Source organism: Xiphophorus maculatus, chromosome 16, assembly GCF_002775205.1.
Source record: "Xiphophorus maculatus strain JP 163 A chromosome 16, X_maculatus-5.0-male, whole genome shotgun sequence".
Taxonomy (NCBI): domain Eukaryota; kingdom Metazoa; phylum Chordata; class Actinopteri; order Cyprinodontiformes; family Poeciliidae; genus Xiphophorus; species Xiphophorus maculatus.
The window spans coordinates 15,319,409-15,336,790 of NC_036458.1; the positions used below are offsets into that span (position 1 = coordinate 15,319,409).

Here is a 17,382-nt window from a genome sequence, read left to right on the forward strand (position 1 = left end):
TATGTGTTTTGTGCAACTATTTCTGTATTTGCACCAATGAGATGAAATATTGTATGAATTATGAAAACATAACATGGTGAAATCAGATTTTACATCAGTGCCATGTTTATGTAGATAGACACATATACAGATTTTAGATGCACATACTGTATGACTCAACAAGTAAATCCCAGATATGGATTTAGGTACTCTACATTTAACTTGTTATATGTATATTTGTATCTCTATGTTTTCTATCAGATATTGATATGTAGGTCAGATGTTATTAGATAAGTCTCAATAAACAGGTATTGGAAGCTTGTAGAAAAACATGATGACTAAGTAATGGACTGTGTTCAATCACCAGTTTTTTGTGTATATCCAATTGTTAATCAATTTGTTAAATATTTTTGGAGCTATAAACATACAAGTCTAATAAAGGTGATTACATATGCTTAGGTGAACCATGTTGTATTGCTCCTTTTAGTGAATCACCATTAAACTGGATGTCTTTGGCAAATTGCCTATTTCAATCAATTGAAACACACACCAAAATATACAGTAGATCTACTTTAAAGCTGCGGTATGTAAAAAAAAAAAATGTTGCTATTGTGACAGAATAATATCAGACAGACGAGCTGTGAAAAAGTAAAGTAGATCAAATTTCTCTCCTTTCATCATGTGGTGCTACTACCATCTACAGAAATAAAATGCTTGGTCAGAAGAACCAACCAATCAGATGTAGAAGGAAGATCTTAGCACTGTCAATCACCCTCATGTCCACCAATCAGTGCATTTCTGCAGATGACAGTATGGGAACTGGAAGGAGGTGGATGATCTCCATTTTTTCACAGATTATCTGTCTCATGCTATACTGTCATGCCTTAATGAAATAAAAACCTATTTTTCGCAAAACGTTATCTACTGCAGCTTTAAGACAAGCACAATGTTTTAGTGTATTCTAAAAATATATGGTGCATTACAAATCTGACTCTTATGTCCCAGGACTTAATGCATACCTGAGGGGACGCAACGTTCGTAGCAATCTCAGTACTCTGAGCACGCCCAAGATTTTCGCCCCTCCCGCCATGGACACAACAATATCAATCAACGACACAAAAACCAGGAATCCATCCAGAATGTTCCAGCTGCTCCGCAGATAAGCCTGCTCGCCCATATACAGTCCCATGGAAACCACCTGAACAGAAAGAAAGGTGGTAAAGCAATATGATGAGAACATGTACTTGTTATATTGGGGCAGTTTGAACATAAATGGAAAGTGGTAGCTTGTCTGCTTCAGACTGAATAGCAGGAACAAAAAAAAAGACATTCATTCCACAACAGTGAGAGGATCAGTAAAAGCAGGACACATTCTACACATGTAGAGAAGTAGTTTTAGTCTGCTGCATACTGTAGATATACACTCTACAGAAACAGTCGTGGAAAACGTGGTAGAAAGCAGCAAACATCTGGCACCTGCAAGTAATAATGACTGTCACCATTACTGATCTTGAAACAGAGTTCACAGCTGAAGTAGGACCCCAAAGCTAAAGCTTTTATCTTTGCCTTCTGTGTAACATGAGATGAGACTGACACACAGATGTTGAGCAAACATTACAGTTTAGATGCACACAGATGGATACTGAATCTTGCAAGGTAGAAGTGGGAGAATCATTTCTGCTTACGCAAAAATCTGCTGCTGACATTTGAAGCTATTTGCCAAATGTTCAGCAAAGCTTTGAGAGCTCATGAAAGGGTTCTGTGCAAACATCAAGACGATTGAAAGATCAGTCCGTGGGAAACATCTAAGGTCCGAAAGTCTTAACTGATATAAATCCTAAAAAAGTGAAATGAATAAATAGCATTCGCTTCGTGTTTGCAGTTTCGACTGAGTTTAAAAGCTTTCTTTATGTTTGAATGTTACAAATAAACATAGAAACAAACATTCCTCTGAAATTGCAGAGTACCAGTCTTGATAAAGTCCAAAGAAAGACCTTCAGAGCAAACTTGTTTGGATAGGACTCAGAAGCCACTTATAAGGCAATGAGGAGTGAATCAATACTTTTGTAAAGCACTGTATTCCTTTTGATTTGTATGGTCTGCAGAAACCATACAAAAAAATTGCATTATACATCATACATATTTTTTGTAACTCCAATATTTTGCCTGAAGATGCTTCAGATTGCTGACCATTTCTCCTAATGTGTCGTATTTTGTTTCCCGTTCTCCCCCCTTTTTTGACTCCATCTTGTATGCAGCATTCAAACAGATGATAGAATCCTATGGCGAGATTGATGTTAAACAAACAAGCGCATCGACACACGTTTTGGAGACACACACAGGCTCAAAGGGAGACATGTACCACTTGGCCAGGGGGCTGACAAGTCTGCGGCTCCTTGACGGGCTCAGATTGGTTAATAATTGATTGCGGGAGTACATAATTGATGGCCCACTTATGCCAGACACTTTTTCAAAGAAAACAGAGGATGGGGACGAAAGAGTGAGGGAGAAGAATGAAAAAAAAAGACAGAGAAACAAACAGATTGAGAATTACAAAAATGACTGCTCAGACCCTAGAGAAGTTAAACCATAGAAGTGGAGAGAAAAGGAAGAGAGAGACGTGCAGCAAGTAGGGGAATATGCATAGGAGTCAGCCACTAATTAATGACATTGCATAACTGTTTTCCCCAGAAGAACCTGGGAACTGGCTGTAAAAGAAAAAGAAGGAAATAGTATGTTCTGTCTGAGAACTGAAGGCAAGTCAATTGAAACAGGCAAACAAAGAAGGCATCTCTTTGGAGCCTGCACTGGCAGTAAAGAGAGACAGGTTGTAAAATGTTACCTTGAGAGTCATCTCGCCCACAAAGATGGCAGTAAAGATGTAGTTGGAAATGGTGAGAAAGACTCTTTCCTGTATGAACAGAAAAGAGAGAAGTAAAGAGAGTCAAGTGTCAGAAGCACCAAATGGGCCAATCAGGAGTTTTAAAGTGTCTTTACAGCACCTATTAGAGGGTAACATTCAGTTTATCACAAGAAAATGCTACTACAAAGCAAAAGCAGGAGCATTTTTGAGCAGCCTCAACTTAACACATAGAGCTCCTTGCAAAAGTATTCACATCCTCTATTGGTCTTTTATAGGACGGCTCACAAAATATGTAATACCGGAAGAAAAAACAATCTTCAAAGTGTGCACTGAGCAGTTTTCAGAGTAATCTTTCTGTTCAAATACAGCTTTTACACAAGTGTTTTGGGCTTTGTGTCTACCGGATTTGCATATTAACATACTGCCAATTTTGGCAATTCTCTCAGAGCTCTAGCTCTGTTCATTCCATATGTTCTTATGGCCTTCACAATAATGGCTATCTTTCTATCCACTCTTCCACCAAAACTAGATTTGTGGAGTGCATGAGAAAAAAAAAATCCTCTTAACAGATTCTCCCATCTGAGCTCTAGATGTTTATAAATCCTCCAAAGTTACTCTCTAGGCTGCTTAGGTAGAAAAAGGGTAGGTTTGCAGCTGTACTAAAGCATATCTAAACTTTTCGTTTCTTCCTACTTTGTTCTGGAAAGCAAGATCTTTCCAGAATATCCTACTTCTGAAAAACTTAAATCTTTTACCTGTCTGCTGTGTTCAATACTTTTCATGAAGCTGTTTGTTCACTGATTTTCTCTGCCAAACCTTTGAGGCCTGCACAGATTAGTTGGATTTGTGCTAAGATTAAATTGAACATAATGAATATTTTTTATTCCCAATCAGGTCTTCTGAAAGCAGGTAACGACACTGGATTACTGACAGGCATCCGACTAACGTGCATGCATGCTACTCATATTTGTTTTGTAAGAAAATGTGAAAATCTTCATTTTATATTTCACTCCTTTGTGTTGCTCTAACAAAATTATATAACAAAAACAAAACTCTTAAGTTGGCCACATTTCACATGGATTTACCAAGCTGCCTTGAAGGATCTTTGGCCTCTCAAGAGCCACTGTGATGCAGTTGGAGAAGATGAAAGCCAACACAACATAGTCAAACAGCTTATGGGCGATGATGGACTGGCACACCTGTCTGAACCTGACAAGAGAAAACAAGATGCAGAACTTTTTTTAAAACAAAAAAGGCATTGCAGACAGTTATTGTCCTACCACTGTGCCTGAGCTTATCTGCAACTTCCATCCAATCAAACTGGAACCGGTTCCAGTGATTGCATGGTAGCTTCTTCACATCTCAGTGAGTAAATAGTCTCATTCAGGTCCTGTTTACATAGCTTCTAATTCAAAACAAATTACTTTAACTCAGAATCCCAGGTACCCTGAGTACAGAGCTCTGCTGGGAGAACAGAGTCGAGGGATCTGAGAGAAACACACAGAGAAAAGGGAGAGGGAGGGGCTGGTAGCAGAAGGAAATGGGACGTTCAGTATGAACAGTGAATCTGCTTTTGAAACGTGAGCATGTGACAGCGCTCACTGCCAAAAAGCAATTAAATATTTTCACTGAAGTGCTTATCAGAACAGATGACAGGAATATAAAAATTAGGAAAATACATATTTATTGTAAATAAACATGGAGAGTTTTCAATGTTTTCTTTTTTTTTTTTTTTAGAAAAAAATATTAAACCCATCTATGTATAATGCCTTGAATGCAGATTTTAGCTTATCACTGTAAGGTGATGCAAATCACAATGACATGTCTTGCGAGGCTGCAGTCCTGTTTTTATTTGTGGAGGAGGGAGGAGGGCGTCTGCTGTTGGTAAAAAACTGGATAACTAAATTATTTAGATTTATCTGTTCTTTTGCCATGTTTATTCTCAATCAAAAACAACAACAGTGGGAGAGAAATGTGATTGTTTTAGATTATATTTGTTACTAATAATAACATTCCACAATATAGAAACATTTTGTAAAAAGTTGGAGCAGATGTAAGGACAAGACTGGAAGTGATTGTGAAAAATTTCCAAATCAAGTTGATGTAAATAGTAAAGGTACACCATCCATTTTGGTTGACTGGTAACTTTTTCAAGGTGACATTGCAAAGGGGCGCCACAGGCACTCTGGGGAAAAAGAAATCTGGTAGTTAAGCTAAGCTAACAACTTTTTGTTTGAACTGTACCATCTAAATTTTCAGAAAATGACACCACATTCTGTTTATCTAAAATATTCTTGTATTTTCTGAAAAGGAATAATTTTCTTTTTAAATTTATAAAGTTAAGGGCATTAGGTTAAACAGGTTTAACTCCTGTTTAACTCCTGGGTTTAACTCCTGTTCACAGGAGTTAACCTGTAGTGAGTAGTGAGCTTGTGAACAAGCTCACTACTGAGCAATAAGCCTGTCACTATCCATAAAGCCTAAAGCGGAAAGATAGAATGGTGTCATGTGGACTCACTTGTTCTGCGGAGAGAAGAGAAAGATGGACCAGTCTTCTCTCGTCTCACACCAGTCTGGTCTGTATGCCTCCAACATCTTCTGGATTCGGAAGCATAAGCTCTGCAACAAACACACAGATCAGAGCTCACAAAGGTACACAGAAAAACACAGCTATGAAAACACAAAGCTTCATAGAAAGAGTGCGTTTAGGCTGCATTTTTTTAATTATTTTTTAATTATTTATTTTTTATTAAGTGAAACATTTATCTGGCAACGACTTGGACATCTTTCAACATTACCATCTGCACAGTTCTTCTCTGATGCTTTCTAAATAGTCCTTCCCAATTAACCTTGTTTTGCTCACACATTTACTTGCTTACAAGGGAAAAAATAAATAAAACTCCAACGAGTGATGATTGACTGTGAGTGAATACACATGGAAAGTTGATATAAATCAGACACAATTGACTAAACGATCACAGTGCTTTTAAAATCCAGCACTTTAACTTTGGAGTTAACAGACAAGTTACTTTAAGTCCTAAAAGCAGATTCTACTCATTTCCTCTAAGTTGTGTGGAGGTGCAGCTGAATATCACTTTTCATAAATGAAACAAACATTTAGGCTCTTTTCCCTTTCCAAGCAAACAAACAGTAACTTACATATTCAATGTCGTCATCCAGGTCCTCCCTGTCCTTGCTGCGTGTGTTGACCTGGGGGAAGACATCCGTCATCAGGTGGCTCTGGAGGTTCACCCCTCCGGTCTGCTCCGTCTGCCGCCTTGAGGGTGGAAGGAGCAGGTGCGACAGTGGCGTCTTCCCATTACAGTCTTGGTGGATTCCTTCCAAGTCCCCACCGGTGCTGATCACAAGCCCTCCAGAGAGGCTCTTTTTCCTGTGGTGAGCATGGAGTTTCACGGGAGGGAGAGCATGATGTTGCTGTGGGTTTCCAGCTGGAGACTGGAGCATGTGTGGGAGCTCTAGGGAGAGAGCTCTGCGGTCCCGACGAGGTACAAAATAGTCATGGAGCTTCGGATGCGGCAGCTGAAGACAATGAGGAGCGGCAGCAGGTGGAGAGAGAAGGGACTCCTCTTCATCTGGCTGGATATGATGGTGATGGTGGGGAGACGAGGAGGCACGAGGGCCGCGGATACGGAGGCTTCCCCCTACCATCCCTCCGAGACCCCCCAGACCGTAGCCGTAAAAAGGCCTTGCAGACGGAGGCGTGAAGGCAGGGCTGGCAGAGGGAGATGAGGAGGAGCAGGGTCGGCCCCCAAGGCTGCTCCAGCTGGAGCGACGGGCCCACAAGGGGTGAGGCTGGGGAGGCAGCGGACGGCCCCAGTTGTGGTAACCTCGACCTGGATACTGATAAAGGAAAATCTATTATGAATTTCTAAGAATACAATTTAAAAAAATTCTCTTACTGGCCTCTGTTTATCAAAAATAACCTACAATAGAATTATGGCTGAATAATCATTTCCAACCTCATTCTCAACTATATCAATTTAGAAGTGAGTGTAAGACAGACAGACAGACAGACAGACAGACAGACAGACAGACAGACAGACAGACAGACAGACAGACAGACAGACAGACAGACAGACAGACAGACAGACAGACAGACAGACAGACAGACAGATAGATAGATAGATAGATAGATAGATAGATAGATAGATAGATAGATAGATAGATAGATAGATAGATAGATAGATAGATAGATAGATAGATAGATAGATAGTCCTGTTAACAATAAAGGCATTGCATATTTGGATGCATAGAGATTTTTTTTGAGTTTTAGAAGCTTCTTTTAACTTGTTAAAAATCTTCTGTCTCTTTAAAATCTGAGAAAAAGATAGATTTTTTTTTTACTCCTTTGTTCATCCATGTTGAAAATAAACAAGAATGTTGCATTATAGGGTGATTGTTTCCAGCTACTACAACAACACCATTGATCATACACTACAATTGGCCAGCATACACAATTTCATGAATCATATTTGGAACTTGCCCTATAGTCATTTTTTACCCAAATCTGTGCCAGGTTTGATAAATGAGGCCGACAGTCTCAAGAGTCTCAAGAGCTAACTAGTCTACATAGCACATATATTATTATTCAGTCAGGAGCTAATGTGGTTAAAGTTTACATTTACAACCTTTTCCACTTACCGCAGCCCTCCTCTCCAGGTCAGCTCTGCCGAGAGAAATAACACTGTTCTTTCTGGAGCCGAGTGCAAAGGTCAACTTCTCTCCTGGAAACAGACCAGCAGGCAACAATGACATGTCCAGGTGTCCGTTAGGGGTCAGGGTACAGATCTTTGGGTCTGCAGAAGACAGAAGGAAAAGTGCGGGAGGCAAACAAAGGAAATCAACAGGAGTGTTAAGTGGAGGTAAAGCGAAAAATAAGACAGATGAGTGGAAAGAAACTGTCAAAAGGAGAAACAAGGAGCATTAAATACACCCCTTGCCTTCCTTTGTTCATGTTTTGTCTGTTGGTGCTATGAAAGCAGAGGCCTCCACATCACTGTACACAATAAATGTCCCAAAACAATGTTATAGCCACCTCCAAGGGGCAGAGGAGGATTTAATTCACAATAAATTGTCTTTCAAAAGGCAGAAAGAAACTCATAACAGTGAAACAAAGGGATATCTGCCAGTGGTTTATCCATTGCTGAACATGTCTTTGGGAGAAATTGGTCTTTAAAAACAATTCAGATGTGCTTTTCTTCCACCAACACTGACATTTAAAAAGGTACACTTGAACTCAGGGGAACGGTGATCAGACACCATCAGATGGCTCCCTAATGTGTTGCTAAATGCCGCTCTGTACTGCAGTCTATGGCTGGTTCATTCCTGCTTTTTCAGCAACTATGAAGGGATATGCAGAGAGAATGCTAAAACTGAAATAGAGTTTGCAATCCATAAAGTTCATTAAGCTTACTTCTTTAGTCTGGGGAAGGTGCTTAGCAAGCTTTTCTTGTGAAAACTCTAGGTATTTTATGCCACAGGTTGCAACCTGCAAATTTCCCAACACACTGCAATCATTATACTTGGATGTGAAAGTACATCTTTACAATAATGATATAATTAATTATGAATTAATTAAATGAATAAATAAATAGATTTAATAAAAATCTATGTTTATTTTAGGATGATATTGAAGTCTCAGAAGAACTGCTGTACAGATTAAAGTATGGAAACGAATACAATTCTGACACAATAAAGAAGATGAGGTGCTTTTCACTGTGAAGTTCTTAGAATAAAGTTTCTAAAATACTTCCCACCTTTTTTTTTCAGTAAACTAGTTGTAACAGCAGTGAAAAAACTCTAACTCTGCTAAATAGTCACAGACATTGCACCTGAGAGGTGAAGGGAGTCTTTTTGCTTATCATTTTCGTCAAAATTACAGGAGGACCTGTCATCATCCGAATAGGAGCGATTTGCGTCACCCTGTCGAAGGAAGAAGAGAAAAAGAACACATAAAGTGGAGACTTTTAAAAAACACAAAACATGCAGTTTCAAAGACATAACATCTTATTTCTTTTGCTTTATTGTGTTTAATGCATGGTTTGCCTCTATGATTACCTCTGCTTGAAAACCTTCAACCAAAATGGCGACGAGTAAATTGAAGAGCACGTAGTTCCCAAATGTCATAAGGGCGACGAAGTAAAGAGCGGCACAGGGAGAGGTGGACGCCATGCCATTGTAGAGAACCATGTTCCAGTCCTCCTGAGTTAGAATCTAAAGCAGACGCAAGCATAATGAAAAGCATTTTGCTTGCCCAATGAAGGAAAACGCATGGTATGAATTTGTGAGTTTAAACTACTTGTACCTGAAATACAGTGACGATAGCCCAAAGCAAGGAGTCAAAGTTCTTTCTGTCAGGAACCGTATCTCCTGCCTCTGTCTTCAAACTGAACTTACAGCCAAATATATGCATCCCCAAGATACTGCAGCAAAACAAGATTTTTTAGATACAATTGAATATGCACAGAATATGCTGTTTCTTAAAGGAAGCTTATTGATGACTACATCGAGCATGTTGGTGCAAGCAGACATTTAACCAAGTATTAGTATGAGAGGATTTATATCTATATATGAGGATGAAAGGATCCTTATATCAGAGCAAAAGAAAACTTTGCTTTTCTTTTGCTCTGAGAAAAGCACAGTTATTTTTAATTGTTCCATTTGGTTCTTACTTCTAAAAACATAATTGAAGTTATAAATTGTATTATTATTCCATGCACAAAAAAGGACAGTTTAAATGTATCATTAAAAACAAAAAAATAAAACATTCAAATTAAACTGTTCTTAAGGAAGCAAATGTTTAAACTACTCTGACAAATGTGATAGCACTTATAACATTTTCAAGATGAGACTACTAAAATCAAAATAATGCTTACTGAACCAATGATGGTTTGCATAAAATATTTTATGCAAACCATAAAATATTTTTTTGTATGGTTTGCAGTGATGATGAAAAAAACATTTTCAGTCTCAAACTGTTAAACCTACAGCAAATGTTACACATACTGCCTTTTTGCATACGTATGTAGCAAAAAGATACATACATATCTTCTGTTCACAAACTCATTTGTGAATAGAAGATACGTGCTTTTACTATTAGATTGACAGCTTGTATGGGTAAAATGTAGATTTTCTTTCTTGTCAAATTCCAAAAAGAAGTGATAAGATTACCTGAAGATGAATATGAAGAGCATGAGCAGCATGCAGAAGGTGGCCACATTGTCCATGGTCTTCATCAGGACCACAAGCTGCCTTCTCAGTGCAGGCATGAACCTCACCAGCTTAATGACCCTCAGCAGCCTGAACGTCCTCAGCACTGACAGACCACCATCTGCCTGACCAATGATCTCACACACACTGGAGTTTGTGTTGCAGAAAGTGTGCACAATTAGAGAGTGTGGGATGACATGGAGAAATAAAGGCACCTGGTAACGCTCGGAGTAAAAAATTATGCTGGTATTTGATTCTATTGTAATTAAATTCAGAAAATCAGATTTTTAAAAAAAATTGCAATTATACATTTGTAGCATTCAATTCAACTCCATAACAGAATAAGGCAAAAATGTACAATTTCTGGAATGATAGTTGTCACCTGAATGTAGATCCAAATCAGACATGCAACATTATCATACATTACATGTTTGTCCAATAATTTTCCTTTATTATGACTGATTACAGACCTGATGATGACAATAATGCCATCAAAGATGTTGTATGGGTTCCTCAAGTACTCAAAAAAGCCAAAAGCTGAGAGCTTTAGGATCATCTCCAGGGTAAACATGCTGGTGAAGACAATGTTACAGATTTCCAGGACATTGGTCAGTTCCTCGGGCTTGGTGGACACAGAAACAGTGCAGGGACACAGAAACATAAAAAGACAAAGTCAAATAACAAGTCAGTAGGGAGGATGGAATCAAAAATGTTGAAGTAAAACAAAAAGTAAAGAATGTAGAGACTGGGTTAGTTTTCATGTTACATAAGATGTAAAAAACACCCAAACCGGAGAGATAATTATAGTGTCTTGTAAAAGCTTTCATACCTTGTGAACTAAATGTTTGTTTTTTTCATTACAACCACATACTTCTATATATTATTTTGGAAATTTAAACTAAAAGAGCTACTCTATGAAAATAATATTAGTGAAGAGACATGATCACGAAAACCAAGGAGCACAGAGGGCAGGTAAGTTTGGAGATTAAAGCTGAGTTGGGTTATAAAATAATATTAAGAGTTTTCAACATCTCACTCAGTATTGTCAAATCAGTTATGCACCCAGCAAAACATGGCTGTGCAACTAAACTGACAGGCCTAGAAAAGAGATCATTAATCAGGGAAGCTGCCAATTACTCCATTTTAACTCTGGACCAGCTGAAGATATCGACAACTCAGGTGAGAGAATCTGTTAACAAGCCTCCAAAAATTTAACAAATCCTTTGTTCAGAGAAAGTCATGAGAAATCCATTTTAAAACTGATCAAAGACCACAGGAGGAAACAACAACTATGTGGAAGAAGGTTTTCTGGTCAGATGATACCTAAATTAAACTTTCTGGTCTACATGGAAAACTGTTTGAACTAATATTATCATGCTGTAAAGATGCTTTCTTTCAGAAGTGCCTGAGAATTTGATCAGAAGAGATGGGAAGAAGGATGGAGGGTGCAAAAGACATAACCTTCTATCAACAACCCTACAGTTAGAGCTGCAATGTCATTTTTTAAATTAAAGCATATGCATTTGCTAGAATGCCTTAGTCAATATTCAAACATAATCCGATTCAGAAGCTTTAGAACATCTTGCATTTGCTGTCCACAAATGTTCTCCATCCAGTCTGACTAGGTTTGGTGTGTGCACAAGAAATTCAGTATCTGCAGTAAAAAGTGGTTGTAAGAAGTCTCACAGAAGGGCTTAATGCAAATTCATGAATCTGTCAAGACCTGAAAATTGCTGGTTAGACACTCTTCATCCAATTTTGGATGAGATTTTAGTCTCTAGGGTATCTAAAACTGTTTGAGGGATACCCAAAAAGACGTGCAGATGCATTTGCTGCCAAAGGCAGCTCTTTGGAGTACTGACTGATGCCTGATCGCAGTTTTTTTATTATTTTATTTTGAAAACATGCAATTTATGTATAAATGGCATACTAATTTATGTGAGTTTATCACAGAACATTCCAATAAAATACAATATGTGGAGTGTTATAACAGATACCGAAAGACTCACAAGCTGTGAATACTTTTGTAGGGCACTGTATAAGAACTGCACTGCATAAGTAGAAACCCTGAAATACACAAGGCAGGGTTTATTTCCATTTGTATGTGACTGTGCATGACTAGACGCACTTTATCCCAGTGTATTGTGCATATGACTGAATGTTGTGTTTGCACAATATGGATCAGATGCTTTCACTGATACCCCCTGTGAATTTTCAGTTTCAAAGCCAGCAGAGAAAAGAAAAAAACAGCCAGCAGAGCCCTGCCAAAGTTAGCAAACCATGTCAGGGAAACACATTCTCAGCCCTCCCCGTCTCTAATCCGCTTTTGCCTCCAATCTATCTCCATTCCCCTAGTACTTCCATCCCTTTTTTCTCTCTCCTTTTTCTGAGTCTCATTATCAGGCTGACCCATCTCTTCCCAATCGATATCATCCTGTCGATCAGTAGAAAGAGAACAGGAAAGGAATGGAGTGAATTTAGAAGAAGGAGATGAGGAGAAGACAATAGATGGTGTAGCTGAAGACAGGATAAGTTACAAGAAAAGGTAAAAAAAAAAAAAAACATAAGAAACACTTAAAGGTAAGCAGGGAGCAAAAGAAAAATACTTCTTATCACTAAACATCCAGCGTTGTAAAAGGAAAATCCACAGATACAATAACACCACCTGATCAGGTGCTGCAGTAAGGAGGTAAACAGATACACAAATGCAATTTTTATTCCATTGCACCTGCTCTAACCTTGAGTTTCCTTACTCATCCTTAACACCAACACAGGATGGGGGATTTATTGCTATTGACATACCTATCATGACTCTTGACATCACAACTTAACTCAGACAAAATGCCATCATCACTCCCTCTTCAGGCTTTTGCCCAACTCCTCTGTACAGTTTCCTTTTTTTTTCTTGCCTTATTACCTTCCTCTGCTTACCTCGGTCTCAAGCTGTTCTACAATGTTTACTTGAACTTGACTATTCATCCATTTGTATGGTTTTATTTCCATCTAGCCAACAGGTCCATCACAGGGCAACACAGAAATACACAAGAAAAACAAGAATGTACTCATACAAATGGACCATTTTGGAGAACAAAAAGAGAACCCACTCATGAACAGGAGAAACAGACCCCAGACCTACGTAGAATAGAACCGAGGACCTTCTCGCTGCAAAGAAACAGTGCTACCAACTCCATCTGTCCATAAAATAAACCCTTGCAAGCCTTTATAAGATTACACTGTAAAACTTTAAAGTTGCTGTGAATTTGTAACAAAAATACTCCCGTCTTTTATTATGATACTTTGCTAAAATGGAACCAACAGCGGACCATAATTCCTCTATAGTCATGTAAAAGACTCATTGCCAATTTACACCAAATACTTAACAGTAGTTGTTGCTGGCATGGGTGGGACAACCAATCATCCGATTTAAGGGCCAATTACTTTCCTATGAAGAATTTGAAATTGCCAATAAAATTCACAGGCAAATATATATCAATGTGCTCCATAAGGTTTTTGCCCTTTGGTATTCACCGAGCTGGGATTTTTGCAGGAGGCAATGTGGTTTTCATACAGAAAAATAACCCAACACTTAAATGAATACTTTTCTGTCAACCTGCAAAAACCTGTGGAGGCAGAAAAATGCAGAAGATACTCAAAAAAGCAATAAAGATGTGTGTGTCCAAATGTCAGTGTAGGCTTCTTGCTTTGAAAAGCCCACACTTGTTAAAAAACAAAAAAAAAAACGATTCTCACCAGGAACAGAGCTGAAAACTGCTGTGTGACTTCTGCCTGCTTTTGCACCTTGGAGGTCTCCTTCCTCCTCTTTTCCCCCCTCTACTCGCTTGTCTCCCCTCGATCCACCTTCCCCAACCAACCCCTCGTTTATTTTTAGAGTCTTCAGAGATGAGAGAAACAGAAAGCAACTACTCTGTACACTGTCAGAGAGTGAGTGGGTGGATGACAGAGGAAAAAGTGGGGAGGCAGCGGGTGAAATCAAGGGAGGTAAAAAGAAAAAAATAGAGTCAGAGAGTAGATGCGACACTTGAGGTAAAACAGGAAGGATGGTAGGTAGGAAGAAAGGCAGCCATAGAAAAGATGGAAAAGAAAGATACACAAAGGAGTTTAATGGGGGGAATAAGGAGAGTGAGGTGGAAATAATATTAGGGAAAAAAAGGGAGGAGAATCATCTGATCTGGAGAGGAAGAGAAGAGGAATCAAGCTGTCTTATGTAACAGCTTGTGAGTCTTTGCTTGGATGTGTTTCTATTGGTGCATTTGCGCAAGTATGAAAAAAGATATTTTGTTTGTCCTCACAAAGACTGGACAAAAAAAACCTTGTGTTTGCAAGTGCATGTGTGTCCTTGGCAGGCGTTCTATTTCATCCCTACTGACCGCCAGAGGCGGTGCTTCAAGCACTGAATGATCATTCTTGCGCATGCGCAGGTCGAGTACTAATGACAACAAAGTCACCTGTGACCTGCCGGGGACCCACGTGACTCTATATAGTCACGTGGCACCCGGCAATCAATCCCTTTTGTTCTTCTCGCGCGCAGGTGTGTTGAGGACAGGTGTGTGGTCGTGTGAAGCCGGTTGCTTCTGTGTATACCACTAATTTCCTAGCTGCTTGTTGCTGGTAGCCCCGTGACCGGGTTTGGTCGGAGCTGCGGGTAAGTCTCGCCCTCCAGGGGCTGCACAAGCTGCTTTCACCTTACCAGATCCGCGGTGACTGGTAAGTTTTTGTTCTTTTCTCAGCAGTAGTTTACTGTTCGCTTTGATTTGCCTCTTTTGTGGCTCTTTTGTCTCACAGTAGCGTTTCTGCTCGCGCTGAGTTTTCAGTTTGTTTATCTACACTCACCAGTAGCGTTTCTGCTCGCGTTGAGTTCTTCTACAGTTGTTTATCTACACTCCCCAGTAGCGTTTTCTGCTCGCGTTGAGTTCTTCTACAGTTGTTTATCTACACTCACCAGTAGCGTTTCTGCTCGCGTTGAGTTCTTCTACAGTTGTTTATCTACACTCCCCAGTAGCGTTTTCTGCTCGGGCTGAGTCCATTTTACTTTGCTGTTGTTTATCTGACTCACCAGTGGCGTCTCTGCTCGTGCTGAGTTCATCTTTGGTTGATTATCGATTTGCTAGTGGCGTTCTGCTCATGCTGAGTTTGGAACCTCTACGGGGGGTTTTCTGCAACGGAGTCGCCGGTAGCGTTTTCTGCTCGTGTTGACTTCTGTTGGTGGCAGGCTAATCACGCCTTTCAGCGGTATGATGCTGGATAATTTATGCTGCTCGTCCTGTCTGGCTCCACTTCAGCCCGACGACGGACATGACTTGTGTCCCTCCTGCCTCGGTGTGGAACATCTCCGGGAGGCGCTGTCAGATAACGCTTGCCCCAACTGTTGCGTCATGCCCCGGTCAGTCAGACTGGATCGGTTGGCTGCGCTGGAGCAGCCTACCGACTGGGCGGGCGCTGCGCCGCGTACTCATTTGCCGATGGGGAAAGCGATGTGCAAACGGTCTACTGTGGCTGCACCTTCGGTACCGACAAAACGAGCCAGACGGACCGATGCAGGGCGGTTGTCCACGAGAGTGGATCATCTCACTACTGAACTGGCCCAAATGAAAGCCCTCCTCCAGTCCTTTCAGACTGCTGATGATCGCGGCCCGGCTCTCCCTTCCGAGCAGGATGAAATGTCAGTCAACGCCGATGATGCTGTTTCTGTGGCGGCCTCTGGCACCCATTTCTGTGAGGACCTGCCGGAGCTGGGCTCCGGGGCCTCTGGGTCGGACTCCATTGCCTCCCTGGAGGATACGGCGGAATCTGTGACATCCGCTATTAGAACGGCTCTTGCCCGTTTACAGATTAGTGTTCCTCAGGCCCAGCCTACGGCTTCCAGCGCCTTCTTTAAGCGCAGTAGGTCAGAGACTGCCTTTATGGTTCCTCCCTCGGCGGAGTACGTGCGGGAACTCCATGCTTGCTGGTCAGACACCAAGGCGCTTTCGCGTCTGACGACGGATGGCAGGGTCCTGGCAGCTATGCTGGAGGCCCCCAAGGTTGGCTTGGGGCAGATGCCAGCGGTGGAACCGGGCATTGCCTCTCTTATTATCCCACCTGATGAGGCTTTGCGGTCCAATGCCCGTTGTCCGCGCCCTCAGTGCCGTATTACCGATGACCTTCTCTGCAAGGCCTATGACTCTGGGGCCCGCATGGGCCGGATTGGGAACTCTCTATCCCATCTTATGCTGGCCCTGTCTTCCTCCTTGGAATCTGTTCCACTGGATCATGCCACGCAAGGCCTGGTTGATGCATCTCTGCAGGCCTTTGCTCTTATGTCGAGGGAACTTGGACGCACACTATCCACACTGGTTCACGCTCGCCGCCAAGTCTGGTTGGCGCAGTCACCACTTACTGAGCCTTGTAGGAGGACCCTCCGGGCCCTGCCTGTGGTTCCGGGGGAACTTTTTGGTTCTGCGGCACTGGACGCCTTGGACCGTACAGCTCAGGCTTCTAGAACGAGGCAACAGCTGGCAGGGCTTCACAGACGTGATCGCCAGCCAGTCAGCACCTGGGCGGCTGCGGGTCCTTCACGGAGGTCCTCAGGGCCTTCTCCTTCTTCCACTGAGCCCCAGGGGCTGGTACCAGGTCAGAGATCGGTCCAGAGACCTGCTCCAGATCGGAGAAACAGGGCTCGAGACCAAGCTGGGACGAGGTCCTTTCATCCCTTTCGAGCCGCGCAGTCTGGCCGACGTCCTCCCGGGCCTTCGAAGGGCCGGGGGGCCCGCAGATGATGCCTTAGGGCCGGCGGTCGGTTATTTTTCCCCGGGTCAGCTCAGCTTCTGGGCTGCCCACACCCCGGACTTGTGGGTGTTGTCCACCCTGTCCCGGGGGTACCGTCTTCAATTCCGCCGCCGGCCACCTATCCCTGGCCGGGTCAGGATGACTGCGATCTGCGACCCGGTGAAGGCACAGGCACTGAACCAAGAAATCTGCACCTTGCTGGCCAAGGGTGCTATAGTGCCTGTGGACCCCCTGCTGGATCCAGGGGGCTTTTATTCTATGTATTTTCTGGTTCCGAAGAAGACCGGGGGCCTGCGTCCAGTCTTGGACCTCAGAGGCCTGAATGTGTACTTGAAGGTCATGCCCTTTCATATGCTGACCACCAAGGAAGTGTTGCAGGCGATTTCCCCAGGCGATTGGTTCACTTCCGTAGATCTCAGGGATGCTTATTTTCACATCCCAATCGCTCCGCCCCATTGGCGGTTTCTTCGTTTTGCTTTTCAGGGGAGGCATTTCCAGTTCAGGGTCCTCCCGTTCGGACTTTC

General features: G+C 41.7%; 1 protein-coding gene across 7 annotated transcripts in view; it reads right to left on the reverse strand.

The window, feature by feature from the left end:
- Window positions 1-17,382, reverse strand: part of LOC102230764 (voltage-dependent T-type calcium channel subunit alpha-1I-like) — a 168,675-nt gene that overhangs the window by 37,342 nt on the left and 113,951 nt on the right. For 6 of the 7 annotated variants that reach the window (XM_023348876.1, XM_023348875.1, XM_023348873.1 and 3 more), the window contains exons 11-21: window positions 10,543-10,694; window positions 10,034-10,219; window positions 9,168-9,285; window positions 8,921-9,076; window positions 8,695-8,785; window positions 7,505-7,659; window positions 6,002-6,703; window positions 5,361-5,461; window positions 3,928-4,051; window positions 2,822-2,890; window positions 999-1,177 (exon numbers count right to left, since the gene is read on the reverse strand). In XM_023348876.1, coding sequence (XP_023204644.1) covers window positions 999-1,177; window positions 2,822-2,890; window positions 3,928-4,051; window positions 5,361-5,461; window positions 6,002-6,703; window positions 7,505-7,659; window positions 8,695-8,785; window positions 8,921-9,076; window positions 9,168-9,285; window positions 10,034-10,219; window positions 10,543-10,694 — 2,033 coding nt within the window. The remainder of the gene's footprint in view (window positions 1-998; window positions 1,178-2,821; window positions 2,891-3,927; window positions 4,052-5,360; window positions 5,462-6,001; window positions 6,704-7,504; window positions 7,660-8,694; window positions 8,786-8,920; window positions 9,077-9,167; window positions 9,286-10,033; window positions 10,220-10,542; window positions 10,695-17,382) is intronic. The other variant, XM_023348874.1, reaches the window with a different exon arrangement.